At 48.4% G+C, this 16,379-nt stretch overlaps 1 protein-coding gene across 3 annotated transcripts in view; it reads left to right on the top strand.

Moving 5' to 3' along the window:
* The first annotated feature begins 1,028 nt into the window (after positions 1–1,028).
* The window catches only part of fgf12a (fibroblast growth factor 12a), a 32,659-nt gene continuing 17,308 nt past the window's right edge, over positions 1,029–16,379 (top strand). The window contains exons 1-3 of one of the 3 annotated variants that reach the window (XM_030362933.1): positions 8,227–9,405; positions 11,531–11,578; positions 16,082–16,192. In XM_030362933.1, coding sequence (XP_030218793.1) covers positions 9,207–9,405; positions 11,531–11,578; positions 16,082–16,192 — 358 coding nt within the window. In that variant the 5' untranslated portion in view covers positions 8,227–9,206. Of the gene's footprint in view, positions 1,450–8,226; positions 9,406–11,530; positions 11,579–16,081; positions 16,193–16,379 lie in introns of those variants that run through there. The other 2 variants (XM_030362935.1, XM_030362934.1) reach the window with 2 other exon arrangements.

Consider the following 16,379-nt stretch of genomic DNA (forward strand, 5'->3'; position numbering starts at 1 on the left):
CTCGATGACTCTTTTTTTATGTTGTAGCCTATAACTTTATTTCTCTGGGTGTCGATCGGCTTCTCTGTGGATTGCGCACCGGCGTCTTTAAACACTGTTGCTGCTGCTTCTGACGTAGTGCGCGCGTCGCCCGCGTGCTCACAGTGAATCTGAGGAACAATTGGCCAACGCCGGGGTCCACCACATCTGGGCGATGTGACCGTCAGCTCGAGCAGCCCTGTCGCCTCGGAACGTCAGCAGCAGCAGCAGCAGCAGCAGCAGCAGCAGCAGCAGCAGCAGCATCAGCAGCATCAGCAGCACGCGCCGCATTACCTCACCCGTGGACGGCCCGCCGCCACTTACCCCTGCAGTTTAACTTTCGCGTGCACGCTCCCACCGTAGCGTTCCCCACTCCTAAATCCATAGCTCTCTCCCTCTCTCTCCCTCTCTCTCTCTCTCTCTCTCTCTCTCTCTCTCTCTCTCTCTCTCTCTCTCTCTCTCTCTCTCTCTCTCTCTCTCTCTCTCTCTCTCTCTCTCTCTCTCTCTCTCTCTCTCTCTCTCTCTCTCTCTCTCTCTCTCTCTCTCTATCTCTCGCGCCCTCGCTCTGTTCTCTCCCCCTCCCAGGTCTTTCTCCCCCCCCCCCCCCTCTCTCTCTCTCTCTCTCTCTCTCTCTCTCTCTCTCTCTCTCTCTCTCTCTCTCTCTCTCTCTCTCTCTCTCTCTCTCTCTCTCTCTCTCTCTCTCTCTCTCTCTCTCTCTCTCTCTCTCTCTCTCTCTCTCTCTCTCTCTCTCTCTCTCCCTCTCCCTCTCTCTCTATCCCTCTCTCCTTCTCTGTCTCTGTCTCTCTGTCTCTCCTCTTCTGCTATACGTCCGCTATGCTGGTATACAAGGCGCGGGGACAGGGGATGTACTCCAATTAAAAACACACACACACACACACACACACACACACACACACACACACACACACACACACACACACACACACACACACACACACACACACACACACACACACACACACACACACACACACACACACACACACACACATTCTCTATCGTCCTTGTGTTGTTCCGCCGCGGCGACAGAGAGGAAGTGTGGCGCACGCGAGGGACCGCCGTCTCGGAGAGCGACCAGAGGAACGCGCGAGGAGGAAAACAGTGACACAGAGAGAACAGAAGTCAAGATGCTTCGTTCCAGCGTCATTTGTCCTGCAGACTATGCCCTTCCGGCGTTCTGAGGGCTAGATGAGAGCCTATAGGAAGCGGGCTGCTCCAGTCGAGGTGGCTGCTACGCAATGCTACCTGACCCTGCTGTGTTGTGGTAGCACCGCCGTCCGATTGCTTGGATTGAGGAAGGCTCCCATCAACCCAAATCAATGAGGATTCTGAGGCCATTCCTTCAGAAAGGAGCGCATATGCTGCAGTGTTTCTGTGGACAGCGAGCGAAGTCGTCCAGTATCAACAACGGTGAGAGGCACAGCGCTGTAGCCTGCACGGCTACATGCGCTTGCATGCTGAGAACCCCCCCCCCCAAAAAAAGACCTGTGGTAGTGGTGTGTGTGTGTATGTGTGTGTGTGTGTGTGTGGGGGGGGGGGGGGGGGGGGGGGGTATGTTGGTGTTCGTGTGTTGTGGCTTAGGGTGGAGGGAGGGGGGGGGGGGGGGGGGGGAGGGGGGGGGGGGGGGGGGGGGGGGGGTGTACCTAAGTGTATGGGTAACATCTTCCGAGTATGCAGCAGTGAGGATCTCCTTGTCCTGAGTTTTGTCTTTCGCCGCCGCGGAGAGCGCGGGGCAGTGACGGCACGGCTGTGCGCGAGACTCGTCATTCCTGCACTAATAGAGGGAGAGAGAGAGAGAGAGAGAGAGAGAGAGAGAGAGAGAGAGAGAGAGAGAGAGAGAGAGAGAGAGAGAGAGAGAGAGAGAGAGAGAGAGAGAGAGAGTGAGCGAAAGAGAGAGATAGAGAGATAGAGAGAGATGGCGAGGGAGAGGAAGAGAGAGAGAGAGAGAGAGAAGAGAGAGAGAGAGAGAGAGAGAGAGAGAGAGAGAGAGAGAGAGAGAGAGAGAGAGAGAGAGAGAGAGAGAGAGAGAGAGAGAGAGAGAGAGAGAGAGAGAGAGAGAGAGAGAGAGAGAGAACAAACTCGAATACTTTGCAACAAGGTGCTGAGATATTTGCTGACGAACGGTATTGCAACCGCAAAACGCAGAGATCGAATGAAAACAGTTGCCCCCACACCCCCACACACACCCAAACGTCAGCATAGCTTTCAGCACCACGGATAGCGCTATAACAAGTTGGTACAGCAGCCGGTGCGGACATCATCAACAAAACATATACGCGTGGCCAACGTTTTAACAAACAAATAAATAGTAGTTATATTTGTCTCCCAATGAAACATCTAAACATATTGTGCACACACACGCACACACACACACAGACACACACAGACACACACTCACACACATCCCACAAACACATACACACACAGGCACGCAAACACGCAAACAAGAAACATCAACACCAAGCAGTTCCCTTTCACACTGCCCTGCTGTTTTCTGCCTTGTTTAATCACTTAAGCAGAACCTCCATTAACTTCACTGGAGAAAATTCAGGCCAGGGACAATTAGAGGCTCCATTAAGCCCAGCCGGCTCCTCTGTGGGTTGTTGGACCAAAAGCAGTGTGCGCAATTGGTGCTCTGGGAACCGCATACAGTAAGACTGACACGGCCATCACACCGCTGCCTGGCTCCAGTGCCATGAACCTCATGACCCAATATAGGGTGCACCTCATGACCCCAGACACTGGCCCACGAGGAGGGGAAAGGGAATCTCTGCTTGGTTTCATCTTTCTACTCTCCCATCTTCCCACCTCATCAAACCAGTGTCGGTTCGTGGTATATTTTGTTTCACTTTCCCTGTTGTGTCCCTTTAAGGATCCTCTTTGGAGGTCGGGCTGCTTGAAATACAGTAATGTCAGCGAGCCTTGTGCTGTAACCACATTACACCTTGAAGAGCCTAGCATGGGCAGTGGCCTGCATGCTGAAAGACAGAGTGACAGAAACATCCTGAGTGAAGCTGTTATCTGTAGCCTCTTCACAACTCGCCTGCAGTTGTTTTGATTGTTAAATGGCGTAGTTGTTGACAAATTAGTTATATACAGTGTATCAGTTATAAGCCACTGAATACACCAGTAAATCAAGGCATCCATCTAAAACATCAAACATGAGTTACTCGTCTTCTACAGTCCTCATAACAAAAGGGGATAGAATGCTTTAAAGTTATGCGGGGCGAAGAGACATTATACAGGCTGAAGGCTCTGAAACTCTGAAGCTCTGTACTTTTGGTAATCTAATTTAGCTAGGGTAGGCAATTTGGAGAAAACAGCCAGAGTAAGCTTTTGAAAGTATCTGATTGAAAATAATCCCACCCCTCAGTTCAAGCCAACCGCCCAAGTCATTGCCCCAAATCACATGAATAGCTCGCTAGTGTTAGCAATAGCTCTGCCTAGCCTTGAGGAAGACTCTTGTGGAAGATGGTCATGCACATTGGCTGCAGGGCAGAGTGCCAAGGTAGCCCAATGAAATGATAGGACAGGCTATAATAGGCTTGCCACAGATACAGCCTTTTTGGGAAAGAGGAGCAATAGATTTATTGATTGCTGTCTGGATTTAAAGAGGATTTCACAAATATGACAAGAAAGTGCATTGATAATAAATTGCCTACTGTAGCTTTAATGGACTGCGTTCTGCACTGCCTTTGCGGTACGGGAACAACAGAATATATGTTTCAGACGCAGTGGCACACTGACTTTTCTGGGCATTTCCAAGTCTCTCTCTGGGAAGTAAATGTTTGCACCTGCCGTCTGCTGTAGTGTAAACGCTGGCACACCTGCGTGGGCTTCCTAAAGTTCAGCCATGTTCCCCGGGGACGCAGGGAAGATGAGGATGAGTAATGTGGAGTAGAATCCAAGACAACACATCCCTGGTTAGCATACTGCTCTATGTTGTTATGGTCCTTTGTTGGAATAATGTTTGAATGTTGAATTTTTCGTGGAATATCCAGCCAAAGCAATCTTATATTTTATATATATTGAAGACAGGTAAGCCGAGTGATTTTTTTCAGCCACAACAGATAAACAGATAAAGCACAGGGAGATAGTGGGGAAATACATGTTGATCTTTGTCCTTTTCGACAGCGATATTGTTTTGGGCATTTCCTGAAGTTTAGATTAATCCCTTAAGAAAGTATTTGTTTTACATAAAGGATTTTTATATACTGGTTGGTACACAAAGAAGAATGATTTGAACTGCTGAAGCTGTATATAATATTCATAACACCATTCCTGCTATGCTCCTTTTTTCATGTAATTTATGTAGGCTATTTGTTGCATGATGACTTCTGTCAATCTATTTTTCCTTTTTCCTTTCTTTTTTACGGAGCTTTGTGATTTACCTGAAATGAATCATGCTGTTTTCATGAATAGCTGAGGTTCAATGGGACAAGCAGCATCCATAACAGATTTCTGAACTTGGTGATACAATGTGTATATGTCCACAAGGGGGCAGCAGACATAAAGAAATCAAGCCCTGTCTCGGCGTAGCCTCTAGCGCTCCAAAGGCTGCAGACAGTTTGCTAGTAAACTATCTTTTTGAATTCATTCTCTTGATAGAAAATATTGACATGGTCTAAAGTCGTTTTACACTGCTCCGTCTGTCTTCCACCCATCTTATCCTCAATCCTTAATTATACCTTAAATTATACAATTGGCACATTCAGCCATACAAATCAATCTGAACTAAACACAAAGCACCATTATTGGAATTGGTAGAACCAACACTAGTTGCTATATATTTTTAGCTACAAGAAATGCAATTACTTATTTAAGTTTCTTTCATTGCTTTTATTCAGTTGAGTTGCTTCCATTCTATTCTATGTAAATGCTCAAAGACATCCTCAAATAACAGCATAAATCACGGTGGCAGTAAATAACAGCTTGCTCGGTAGGGGGAAAGTTTCAAAGGAAAGTTTTATCATTTGCTGACGGCTCCGATGGTACAAAGTGGAAGTCGTTTGTCTTGGTTTATATGAAGGACATGGGGCAGGTAGTCGTCAGGGAACAGCTTAACGCTTTCAGACAGAGATGTATGGTCCTTACCCCCGCTGGCTCCTCCCCCCAGTCACCACCCCGGAAGCCCATTCGTGTTTTCCCATGACAATTGGTGCTGCTCCAATGCTAAGGGATCTATGCTGCAATGTATCAATATATCACATTTCATAGGGGAGGATGCTGTTAAAGTGATTGAATGTAGTAGGCACATGGGATTTGTTATCGATTTAATAATTTTCCAGTGATGAAAGGTTCTGATTCTTTTTTCTACATACTTGGGATGAAAATATAGAAGTGGACCTGGAGAGGGCTTGGCATATGGTAGTATAGTACGGCATGGGACTTCAACTAAAGTCATACCCTTTCATTACGCCCCTGTCTGGGTTTCTCCCTCTCTCTCTCTCTCTCTCTCTCTCTCTCTCTCTCTCTCTCTCTCTCTCTCTCTCTCTCTCTCTCTCTCTCTCTCTCTCTCTCTCTCTCTCTCTCTCTCTCTCTCTCTCTCCCTTGCTCTCTCTCTCTCTCTCCCTCTCTATATATTTCTCTATGTCGTTCTCTCTGTCTCTTTCTTGCTTCCTGCTGTCCATCCCACATTTTTCTGTGTCATTGTCTCTTTTGCTCTCTATATCTTTTTCTCTTTCTCTCTCTGCCTCTCTTGAACCCTCTCTCTCTAACACTCATACAGTACACACACACACGCACGCACACACACACACACACACACACACACACACACACACACACACACACACACACACACACACACACACACACACACACACACACACACACACACACACACACACACACACACACACACACATACATGCCATAAAACATAGTTAAAAGGAAAATGCTGGAGTAGAGTGGTGGTACTTGACATGCAACCGTTGCATCCATTACTCTCTAAAGCTTACGTAAGGGCCTGACATGGAGGGGAGAAGGAGAGACAGTGGAGGCAGAGTGACAGGGGAGGCAGAGAGACAGGAGAGGGAGAGACAGAGGAGACAGAGATAGGGGGAGAGCGACATGAGAGGGAGAGTTTCAGTTGGGGGGGAGAGTCTGGGGATGGAGATACAGGGGAAGGTGAGATAGGGGAGGGAGAGAGACAGTAGAGGGAGAGAGAAAGGGGATGACTACACAGGGGTAGGAGAGACGCGAGACAGGGGAGACGGAGACAGGGGGGAGAGAGTAGGTGAGGGAGAGAGAGGGGTTGGAGATACAGAGGAAGGAGGGACAGGAGAGGGAGAGACAGGGGAAAGAGACAGGGGAGGGGGGGGGGAGAGAAACAGAGTGCAGTAGAGGATGTCAGCCTGAGCGCTACGATAATCCCCTAAATGCTTCGTGCTGTTTCATCAGAGGAGAGGAGGCCAGGCACACTGTGTAGACGTCTCACATGCACCTTCTCCCACAGCTTGCACCGTGGAGCGCCTCTGATCCCCCACACCCCGCCTCACACCGCGTGGGTGGGCAGCACCCAGATGGACACACAACACACACACACACACACACACACACATACACACACACACACAAACACGTGTGCACACACGTGCACACTTGCACACACCTTTACACAGACACCTTTTACAGGGACATAAACAGCGTACACACCGACACGCAAACAGACAGTATACTGCTACAGTCGGACACGTGTGCACGCACACACACACACACACACACATTTGCACACGCACGCACACACACTTGCAGAAGCACACACGCACACTCACGCGTGCTTGCATCTAGGCACACACACATAAACACTGCTCAATAGCGAAGGATTATAGGACAAACAAACACACGCTTGCACACGCACACACACACACACACATAAACACTGCTCCATAGAGAAGGATAAGAGGACACACACGCACACGCACATTGGCGCGCACACACACACGTAATGCAGCAAGGTGGGAGCTGCCAGGTCCGGGAGAGGCGCCCGGGCAGCTCTCCAAGCCCCGGGGATGAATGGCGTATCCATGATTACACTTTCTCCCCTCTTTGCTTACAATGGGAACTCAAATAAATGCAACAACAGGAAACACAATCATGCTGATGCATGGGGCAAAACAAATCAAGCAATCTTCTGTGGAGAGGTTGCAGGATGTTTTAGCAGGGGGGGGGGGGGGGGGGGGGGGGGGGGGGGGGGGGGGTGGGGGGGGGGAGAGAGCGCCGTAGCGTTGCTCCGCTTGAGATGACGTCTTTAATGAGTGGAGCGCATTCATATCTTGTCCGTCCTCTGGGCATCGACATTGGCCGCTGTGGTCCGCTGTATCTGGAAGCCGCTGTGCTTTTGAAAGACGGGGGGGGGGGGGCGGGGGGGACTTGTTGATGAACTCCCCAGGGGGGTCCCTGGCTCGGGAACCTGGATGTGTCATTTCAGTCAGAGACCTCCTTCAGTCCGTCCCTCCATGTCTGCTACTTCTCACTGAGAATACGGATCTACTGGTGAACCCCGGAGTAGAAGGACACATCCAGACCACTCTCACGTATTACTGGGAGAGAGAGAGGCAGAGAGAGAGAGAGAGAGAGAGAGAGAGAGAGAGAGAGAGAGAGAGAGAGAGAGAGAGAGAGAGAGAGAGAGAGAGAGAGAGAGGCAGAGAGAAAGAGAGAGGGAGAGAGAGAGAGAGAGAGAGAGAGAGAGAGAGAGAGAGAGAGAGAGAGAGAGAGAGAGAGAGAGAGAGAGAGAGAGAGAGAGAGAGAGAGAGAGAGAGAGAGAGAGAGAGAGAGAGAGAGAGAGAGGGAGAGAGTGGGACAGAGAAAGGGAGAGAGAGGGTGTGAGAGAGAGGGGAAGAGAGAGTATGCAGGGAAAAAGCGGGAGGAGGGGTTAAGAGAGAAAAGCTAAGAGAGAGTAAGGGAGAGAAGAGAGAGAGAGAGAGAGAGAGAGAGAGAGAGAGAGAGAGAGAGAGAGAGAGAGAGAGAGAGGGTGTGAGAGAGATGGGAAGAGAGAGTATGCAGGGAAAAAGCGGGAGGAGGGGTTAAGAGAGAAAAGCTAAGAGAGAGTAAGGGAGAGAAAAGAGAGAGAGAGAGAGAGAGAGAGAGAGAGAGAGAGAGAGAGAGAGAGAGAGAGAGAGAGAGAGAGAGAGAGAGAGAGAGAGAGAGAGAGAGAGAGAGAGAGAGAGAGAGAAAGAGAGAGAGGGAGAGAAGGGAGGGTGGGGAATCGTAGCGGGATAGAGCAAGATTACAACAAAGCTCATTCACACGCTGTCTTGGATAACACCTGACATCATCATCTCGGAGCGCGCTCGTCGGGTGAAGAGTGTTTGATTAGTGTGTGCTGCACACACAATTTAGCAATTTGCTCCTACCCGAGATGGTTTTCTCGCCTGCATTTTGGAGGGAACCTGCATTTTGAAGGAGCAGCTGGCGAGTAACTGCTCCGCTGCTCTAAACGCTGGCCGGTGAGTCGCAGCCTGCGGTCGGCCGTCTGGTGGACCGATCCGTGGGAACGGTTGCAAGAAAGTGAAAAGTTCCTCGTCCATGAACACCCATCGCAGCAATAAAATCGCTACTGGTTTTGAAACAGAGCACCGGATGGTGGCCCGCAACAGAGGATCTGTAGGACGCGAAGGAGTGACGAGTGGTGCGTGACAAGACGCGGCGCCGCTCACCTGAACTACCTGAGACCCACCGCGGCGCGGACACACTCCCGCGGGGCGCGTTCCCTCTGTGGTGCGTCGCCATGGCCCACGTTCCGGCCGATCGGGTGGTGGTATCCCATATATATGTTTGATGTGAAATCAATCGACGGTGATTTGAAGCTTGTGTGCGGGGTGGGGGGAGGGGGGTACCACAGCTGTAAGAACTCTCGGCGTGGTGACTACCTGGTGGAGGTCCGGCTCGCTCTCTCCCGAACAGAAGAGGATGCTGACCGGAGCGTCATTATGCTCGGGACTCGGGAGGACGGTCTCTAAACACGAGGAGCTACCATAATGACATTTGGTTAACAGACGCTGGCCCCTTTATAACACAACCTCGATAATTTCAAATCGGATATATTTTTTATAAAAAATTAAAATAAAATAAATCTCAACGAAGAACCTCCAACCGGACCGACATCCGACCGACGGCAGACGGGTCCTCCATCCTAGGCTCGGTCCGGCCCGCCCGCCGGGGAGATGGCTGCGATCGCCAGCTCCCTGATTCGCCAGAGGCGCGCAGCACGGGAATCGAACAGCGATCGGGTGTCAACCTCTAAACGTCGCCCCAGCCCGAGCAAAGACCCGCGCTCCATATGCGAGAGGCATTTTTTAGGGGTGTTCAGCAAGGTCCGCTTCTGCAGCGGGAAGAAACGACCCGCGCAGCGGAAAAGAACAGGTCAGTGCTGTACTTTGGATTTGGATTTCCCCCCCGTGTGTGTGTGTGTGTGTGTGTGTGTGTGTGTGTGTGTGTGTGTGTGTGTGTGTGTGTGTGTGTGTGTGTGTGTGTGTGTGTGTGTGTGTGTGTGTGTGTGTGTGTGCGTGCGTGCGTGCGTGCGTGCGTGCGTGCGTGCGTGTGTGTGTGTGTGTGTGTGTGTGTGTTTGTGTGAATGTGAGAGTCCACTGAGTTGCTGAACCCCTCTATCAACCCCTTAACCCCCCGTCCTCTTCAGTCAGGGGCTTGCGTTTGAATTGGACCTGGAAGATCTTTTCGTTTATTTTTGTATTTTTCACCGCGGAGAATGCGATGAAAAAAGCCACCTGTTCCATGAGCTCAAGCTGTCTGTCAAACCTCCAACGCGGGAAATAACAGCCCCCCCCCCCCAATCGCCCTGCATCCCACATAACATCATCAGCCTATAGCTGTGGGGAAAATACCATGTAGGATACACCATAACGCTGCACTTTGTTAATGTTAATATTTTTGGAGACTTGTATGCATTGTAACCCCATGAATGCATGCATTCACACCTGAGTCAATGGATGAGGCTATTTAATCTTAAAGAGGCTATCTCAACTGCCTCTGTTTTGAGCCCCCCCTGCCTCCACACACACTGCCCCCCCTGTTCAATAGCCTGACTGAGGCTGCTTTATACCGTCTAACTCGATATTCATACAGATTGCTTCTTGGAGGCGAGTTAAGTTGCACTGCAGTGCACCAAAGCTCTTTTAAGATGAAATGTTTAAATGGTAAATGTTTATTGCGGTGGGGGGGGGGGGGGGGGGGGGGGCTGGGAGTTTTACTGCAGTAAAGGGAGGTAGCTTCGGTGATTAAAAGCTTCTCCGGGTGAATTGATGGGCACAGGTTTGGGGGGCGCGCGTCGTCCGACGCTACAGCGCTCTCTCCCCTCGGCTCCTTGAGCACAGAGGAGCCCAGAGCGAGTCCCACAAATCAGACCCCCCCCCCCCCCCCCCGCCCCGATCCCCCCGCCCTCCCCCCCCCCCCCCCCCCCCCCTTATCCAGACGATCCTGACATCCTGGGTACCGCGACGAGCAGCTATCCCCCCACCGAGCCCAGCATACAAACAGCCGGACAGACGGACAGACAGCTGGACATATGACGAACGGACAGAGACAGACCGGTGCACTGTACACAGATAGGGAGAGAGAGACAGACGCACAGACAGACCAAGGAAAGGACGGACAGATTGATAGACATGGAAGGAACAGACAGAGAGGAAGACAAACAGACAGACACAGCGAGAGAGGCAGAAGCAATGTAAAGCAGTCAGAGAGAGAGAGAGAGAGGGGGAGAGAGAGAGAGAGAGAGAGAGAGAGAGAGAGAGAGAGAGAGAGAGAGAGAGAGAGAGGGAGAGAGAGAGAGAGAGAGAGAGAGAGAGAGAGAGAGGGAGAGAGAGAGGGAGAGAGAGAGAGAGAGAGAGAGAGAGAGAGAGAGAGAGAGAGAGAGAGAGAGAGAGAGGGAGAGAGAGAGAGAGAGAGAGAGAGAGAGAGAGAGAGAGAGAGAGAGAGAGGGAGAGATAAATTGAGGGAGAGAGCGTAAGAGACAGGCAGAGAGCGAGAGAGTGAGAGCGAGAGAGAGAGAGAGAAAGGCAGAGAGAGTGAGAGAAAGAGATCCTGCAGAGTGCCTGCAGGTCGCTGTGCAGCCTCACAGACAGACCAGCTCAGGGAAAAGACAGCAAGGCACCAGGGTACCAGCTCTGACCAGTTCTCACCAGTTATGGGGCAAAGAGAGGCAGGCAGCAATATACACCTACAGACAAACATACAGGCTGTAAAACACACAAGGCCCGAAGCATACGTGTAGATCTTTTTTTTTTTTGGGGGGGGGGGGTTTGGGGGGGGCGGGGGCACGCATTCTTAATACAAGCCGACAACAGGCAGAGACCCTCAAAGACATACAGGTTCTATGTATCCTGTGATTCATCATGGTTTTCCTCACATATATATTACCTGATTCACTTTATATGTGCATATGAAGAAAGCCGATGCACTGGGCATCGAACAATGCATTGTGTCTGTTAAAAGATTGTTGTTTTTCCCCTTTTGTCCCCTTCCGCGTAAGATGCACCCTCCAAACCTCCACAGGTGTCCCGTAAGGGCTGCAGGCTAGGTCAGTAGCTCAGCTTCCATACGTGTGTGGTGTGTTCCTCCTCCTCCACCTCCTCGTCCTCCTCGTTCTCCTTCTCCTCCTCCTCCACTTCCTCCTCCTCCTTCTCCTTCTCCTCCTCCTTTTCCCTCTCCTCTTCTTCGTCCCACACTCCATCCCAACACCCATGTCAATGCTTCTCTCGGCCAGGGGCGGGGGGGGGGGGGGGGGGGGGGGGGGGGGGGGGGAGGGATGGATAGACGCTTGATAATGATGATGATGAAGTTTTGGGGAGTCTGCTGGGGTGCCTGCCCACCCTCTGACCAGCGACAAACCCTCTCCCTTTCCACTCATACTTCGCTTTATTTTTATTCTTCTTTTTGGATTGTGTGCTGGTGCATGCACGTCAGTGTGTGTGTGTGTGTGTGTGTGTGTGTGTGTGTGTGTTTGTGCGTGTGCGTGTGTGTGAGTGTGTGTGTATTTGAAGGGTTGTCTGCGTGTGTCATTTTGGATGGTTTGCTTACTTTCAATTTTGATTCGATTTCTTATTTCCTTTCAATTTCCTTGTAGCTAACAGCTATCCTTATTTACCTCACTTGCCTCTTGCTTCTCTGGAAATCCTGCCATTTAAAGCCCCCTAATAACTTCATATTTACCAGTTAAAGATATGGAAAATTATATGAAAATGTATATACATTTTTATTATAATTATATACAATTATTTGGTAATTACCACTGTAAATATATAGGTTATAACAGAGAACGTACTTCTGAAATACTGCAGAAGTACGTCTTTTATCCATGAACTCAACTAAGTAACGTGTAGCGGTAATCGTTTTGACTGGGTAATGTGTCAGATATAGTTGCATACTTCCTTGGAAAGTAGGCAACTAATTCTTAGAGACACCTCCTCTATTACCTATCAAAGGTTTATGTTGGGTGAACTGTCCAAGTTCAATTATGTATCTAGAAATTAGGATGGTCTTACAATAATTAAAATACAATAAATGTCTCAAAAATGTGTTGTTCATGGCTCCACTTATTCTTAAAGGGTTTATTCGATTTACTGTAGAAACTACAGACTCGTTTTTATTTGAGATGAAGAAATACATCAATAGGCTACTTGGTCACATCCCTCACAGGAAGTTTTCCTCCAGTGTCATGGTTGATCTTTTTAAAAAAAGGGGTACGTTCTGAAATCGGTACTATACTTTTAAAGGAAGCCTTGTTTCTGTCCGTGTTATTGACAGGCTCTCACCAGGTCCCTTGTTACTGGTTATTCCTTTCCCATGGCATAAACATGCCTTTCCAAGACATGAGAATTGACTCAGGAAGTAAGCTGAAACTCTACTGTAAAAGCACTTACCATTAACTGGATCTATCCTTTTCCAGTGAATAAACACAGACTTTTACAAAATAAACAATGCCTCATTTTACAGTTCGGTTCCACCTTACCTACTGAATAAATTGTCAAAACATCTTCAGCAACGTACATAAGAAAGTACCCTGTCTGTAAAAGGCTGTACCCTGACAATGGAGGAAAACTATTGCTGTGGAGGTTGCAAGTATTGATGTTATGCTTCAACTTCCATAGTACACGGTTTCTATGGTTCATCTAATAAACCCTAAATAAATGGGTAGAGCGATGAACAATAACCATTTATGAAAGTGTAATGTATTAGACTCAGTAGACACACAATTATCCGCAAACATTGGATAACAATAATTGTAACATCCATGATGGATAGCCTAGAGGAGGTGTTTCTAAGAATTAGTTGCGATGGGTAATGGTTGAGGTCTTTCTCAATATTTCAGATGTAGTTTCTCTGTATTTATCTAGTTATTTACGATGGTAATTACCCAATGATATGAATTGAATTGACCATACATTTAGCTGGTAAATACTTAGTAATGAGGGGACTGTAAGAGGAAGGGTTGCCACTTATTTTACATCCGTTGCTTCTCCTCTTGGCTCTCCATTCAGTTTTCTCATCGTTCTCTCCGTCAGTTGGTGTCCAGTCGTCTCCTCCCTCCCACCTCTGCTCCAGCAGGGTCCTAGTGGGGCATCTCTGTCTCTTAATGTGTCCTTGAGGGTCTCTATATTGCTGTGTTTTGACATTGTGTGTGTTTTCGTTGTGTTGACTCTATATCCGTGGAGGTGACCATTTAACATTTCACGGTCATAACGCCATTCGTCAGTGTATCTCACTGTGTATGTCCCGATGCGTCAAGTCGAAAAGTATGAAGTCATGTTTTCAGACTTTGTCCATCACGCAACACATATGTGTGTCTGTGAGGTGCCAATAGAAGCCATGTTGGTCAAGCAAAGACACGGTTGGAAATAATGAGTAATGGTAAGAGTTTCACACTAAATGTGCTTAAAAATATATACACAACATTAAAAGTACCATACAAACACGTTCACACACACAACCACACACACACACACACACACGCACACACACACTAAAGCCCCCTCTATCATGCATCACTGACAAGGGTGTGTTTGTGTGGGGGTTGTGTTCAGGCATGTGTTTGAACACACGCACACAGTGTGTGTGTGTTTGCGTGTTTATGTGTTATCAAGCACATGACTAAACCCCCTTCCCCCCCCCACACACACACACACACACAATCACACGCACGCACACACACACATACGCATGCACACACACACACACACACACACACACACACACACACACACACACACACACACACACACACACACACACGCACACACACACACAATCACACGCACGCGCACACACACACACACACACACACACACACACACACACAGACACACACACACACCCACACACACACACACACACACACACACACACACACACACACACACACACACACACACACACACACACACACACACACACACACACACACACACACACACATATCCTTGCCATTGATGCATGATACAGGGGCCTGTCCTATAGGAATTGATGGCTCAGCAGCAGCAGGTGAATTGCAGCCTGATAGCCATATGCTCCAAAGACAAGAGGTGTGAGAAAGCTATCCATCCATCACTCTTAGGAGCTGTATTTCACCCTGGAACATGTACCTGATGCAATTGTTATTTAAGAAATGCCAAATATTGGCGAAAGATTCTGTAAAAAAACATCCCTGTTCAACTCACAAAATCCAATCATCCCCATTATAAGCATTTAAGTGCAAAGTCAACAAATCAATCGGGCCGACCTCGATCACTGTTCACACTTTTAAAAGCACATCTTAGAAAGATAAAATGAAAAAAGCCACAGCGATGGCCCAGGAGATTACTATTCTCTGCTCCAAATAACCTAAACCTTATTCACAAATAGTTTCCATATTTCTTTTCGCCCATCAAACCTTTCTGGTGGAAGGCCTTGGGCTTGCCGGCTCCGGTTGCCAAGATCTAAGTGGTGGTTTCCATCAGCGGTTCCTGAGGTGTTAAGTTCATCTCCCGGCCCTCTGGCCTGACGCCAGGCCTCCATGTTGGAGGTCAGCTCAGGGTTACCAGAGAAATAATGATGCACACTTTGGTTCGGTCTGCTCATGGTCAAACGCTGACTTTGGTGAAGCACCCACTGGAAACGTAGCATCAGGTTATAAATGTACCGGCTCACGGTTTTGTCGGCCCAAAGAGCTATAGATTAATTGGATTGAGAATAATTTGTTGTAGGTGAAAGCAGACAAATCTGTCCAACAAATGTAGCACTTATTAATAGAACTGTAGAGCTGGCAAAGCAACAGAAATCCAATTGATTTAGATTTGACACAGAGCACTTATCAAGAGTCAAGAGTCCATATCCGACAGAGCATTTTTTGGGCCTGTGAGGAAAAAAAAATAGTGTCTCAATATTTTCCTGACTATCAACAAAGCATTCACAACATCACTGCTGGCAACATGACATGGGCAGAGGTGATTCATGGCACACTGCCGGTTAATATTTGTATACCTGGCAGGACTTGTTTCCTGTTTCTTTGGTTTGAAATAAAATGCTTATCCCTCTGACGGTGTGTGACAATTTATTTTCTTATGATTGGTTTCTTTGAAACAGTTGTGTGTGCGTGTGAGACCAGGTAAGGCATAAAGGTGGAATACATGAAGACAGATGTATACGAATATTTTAAGGCCAATATAAAAATGATTTTTTTTCTCTCATACTATAAGAATATATTTCTGATATGGTCTTTGTTGGGGTGGGGCTGTGGCTTGGCCAATGGCCGGTGTGTGTGTGTGTGTGTGTGTGTGTGTGTGTGTGTGTGTGTGTGTGTGTGTGTGTGTGTGTGTGTGTGTGTGTGTGTGTGTGTGTGTGTGTGTGTGTGTGTGTGTGTGTGTGTGTGTGTGTGTGTGTGTGTGTGTACTCATTTGTCTGTCTGTGCGCTTGTTTGTGCATATGTGTGTTTGTGTCTGCGAACATGTGTGTGTGTGTGTGTGTGTATGTGTGTGTGTCTGCGTGTGTGTGTCTGCGTGTGTGTATGTGTGTATGTGTCTGCGTGTTTGTGTGTGTGGTGTTTCAGAGCCACAGCTGAAAGGCATCGTGACACGGCTGTTCAGCCAGCAGGGGTTCTACCTGCAGATGCAGCCAGATGGAACCATCGACGGCAGCAAAGACGAGAACAGCGACAGCAGTGAGTAGGCTGGAGCACGTTATGAAAAATACAACTCCCAGCATGCAATATTGAACAGCAATGACTCACTTGGTTATATAACACATGACCCCATTTTACATGCTGCGGGTTTACAAGGTACCATTTTCAAGTCGATAATGAGAATGGTTAAAGACCATTCTGGAAAGTGCTACACAATCCATTTTCA

This window comes from Gadus morhua, chromosome 8 (genome assembly GCF_902167405.1).
Source record: "Gadus morhua chromosome 8, gadMor3.0, whole genome shotgun sequence".
NCBI lineage: Eukaryota > Metazoa > Chordata > Actinopteri > Gadiformes > Gadidae > Gadus > Gadus morhua.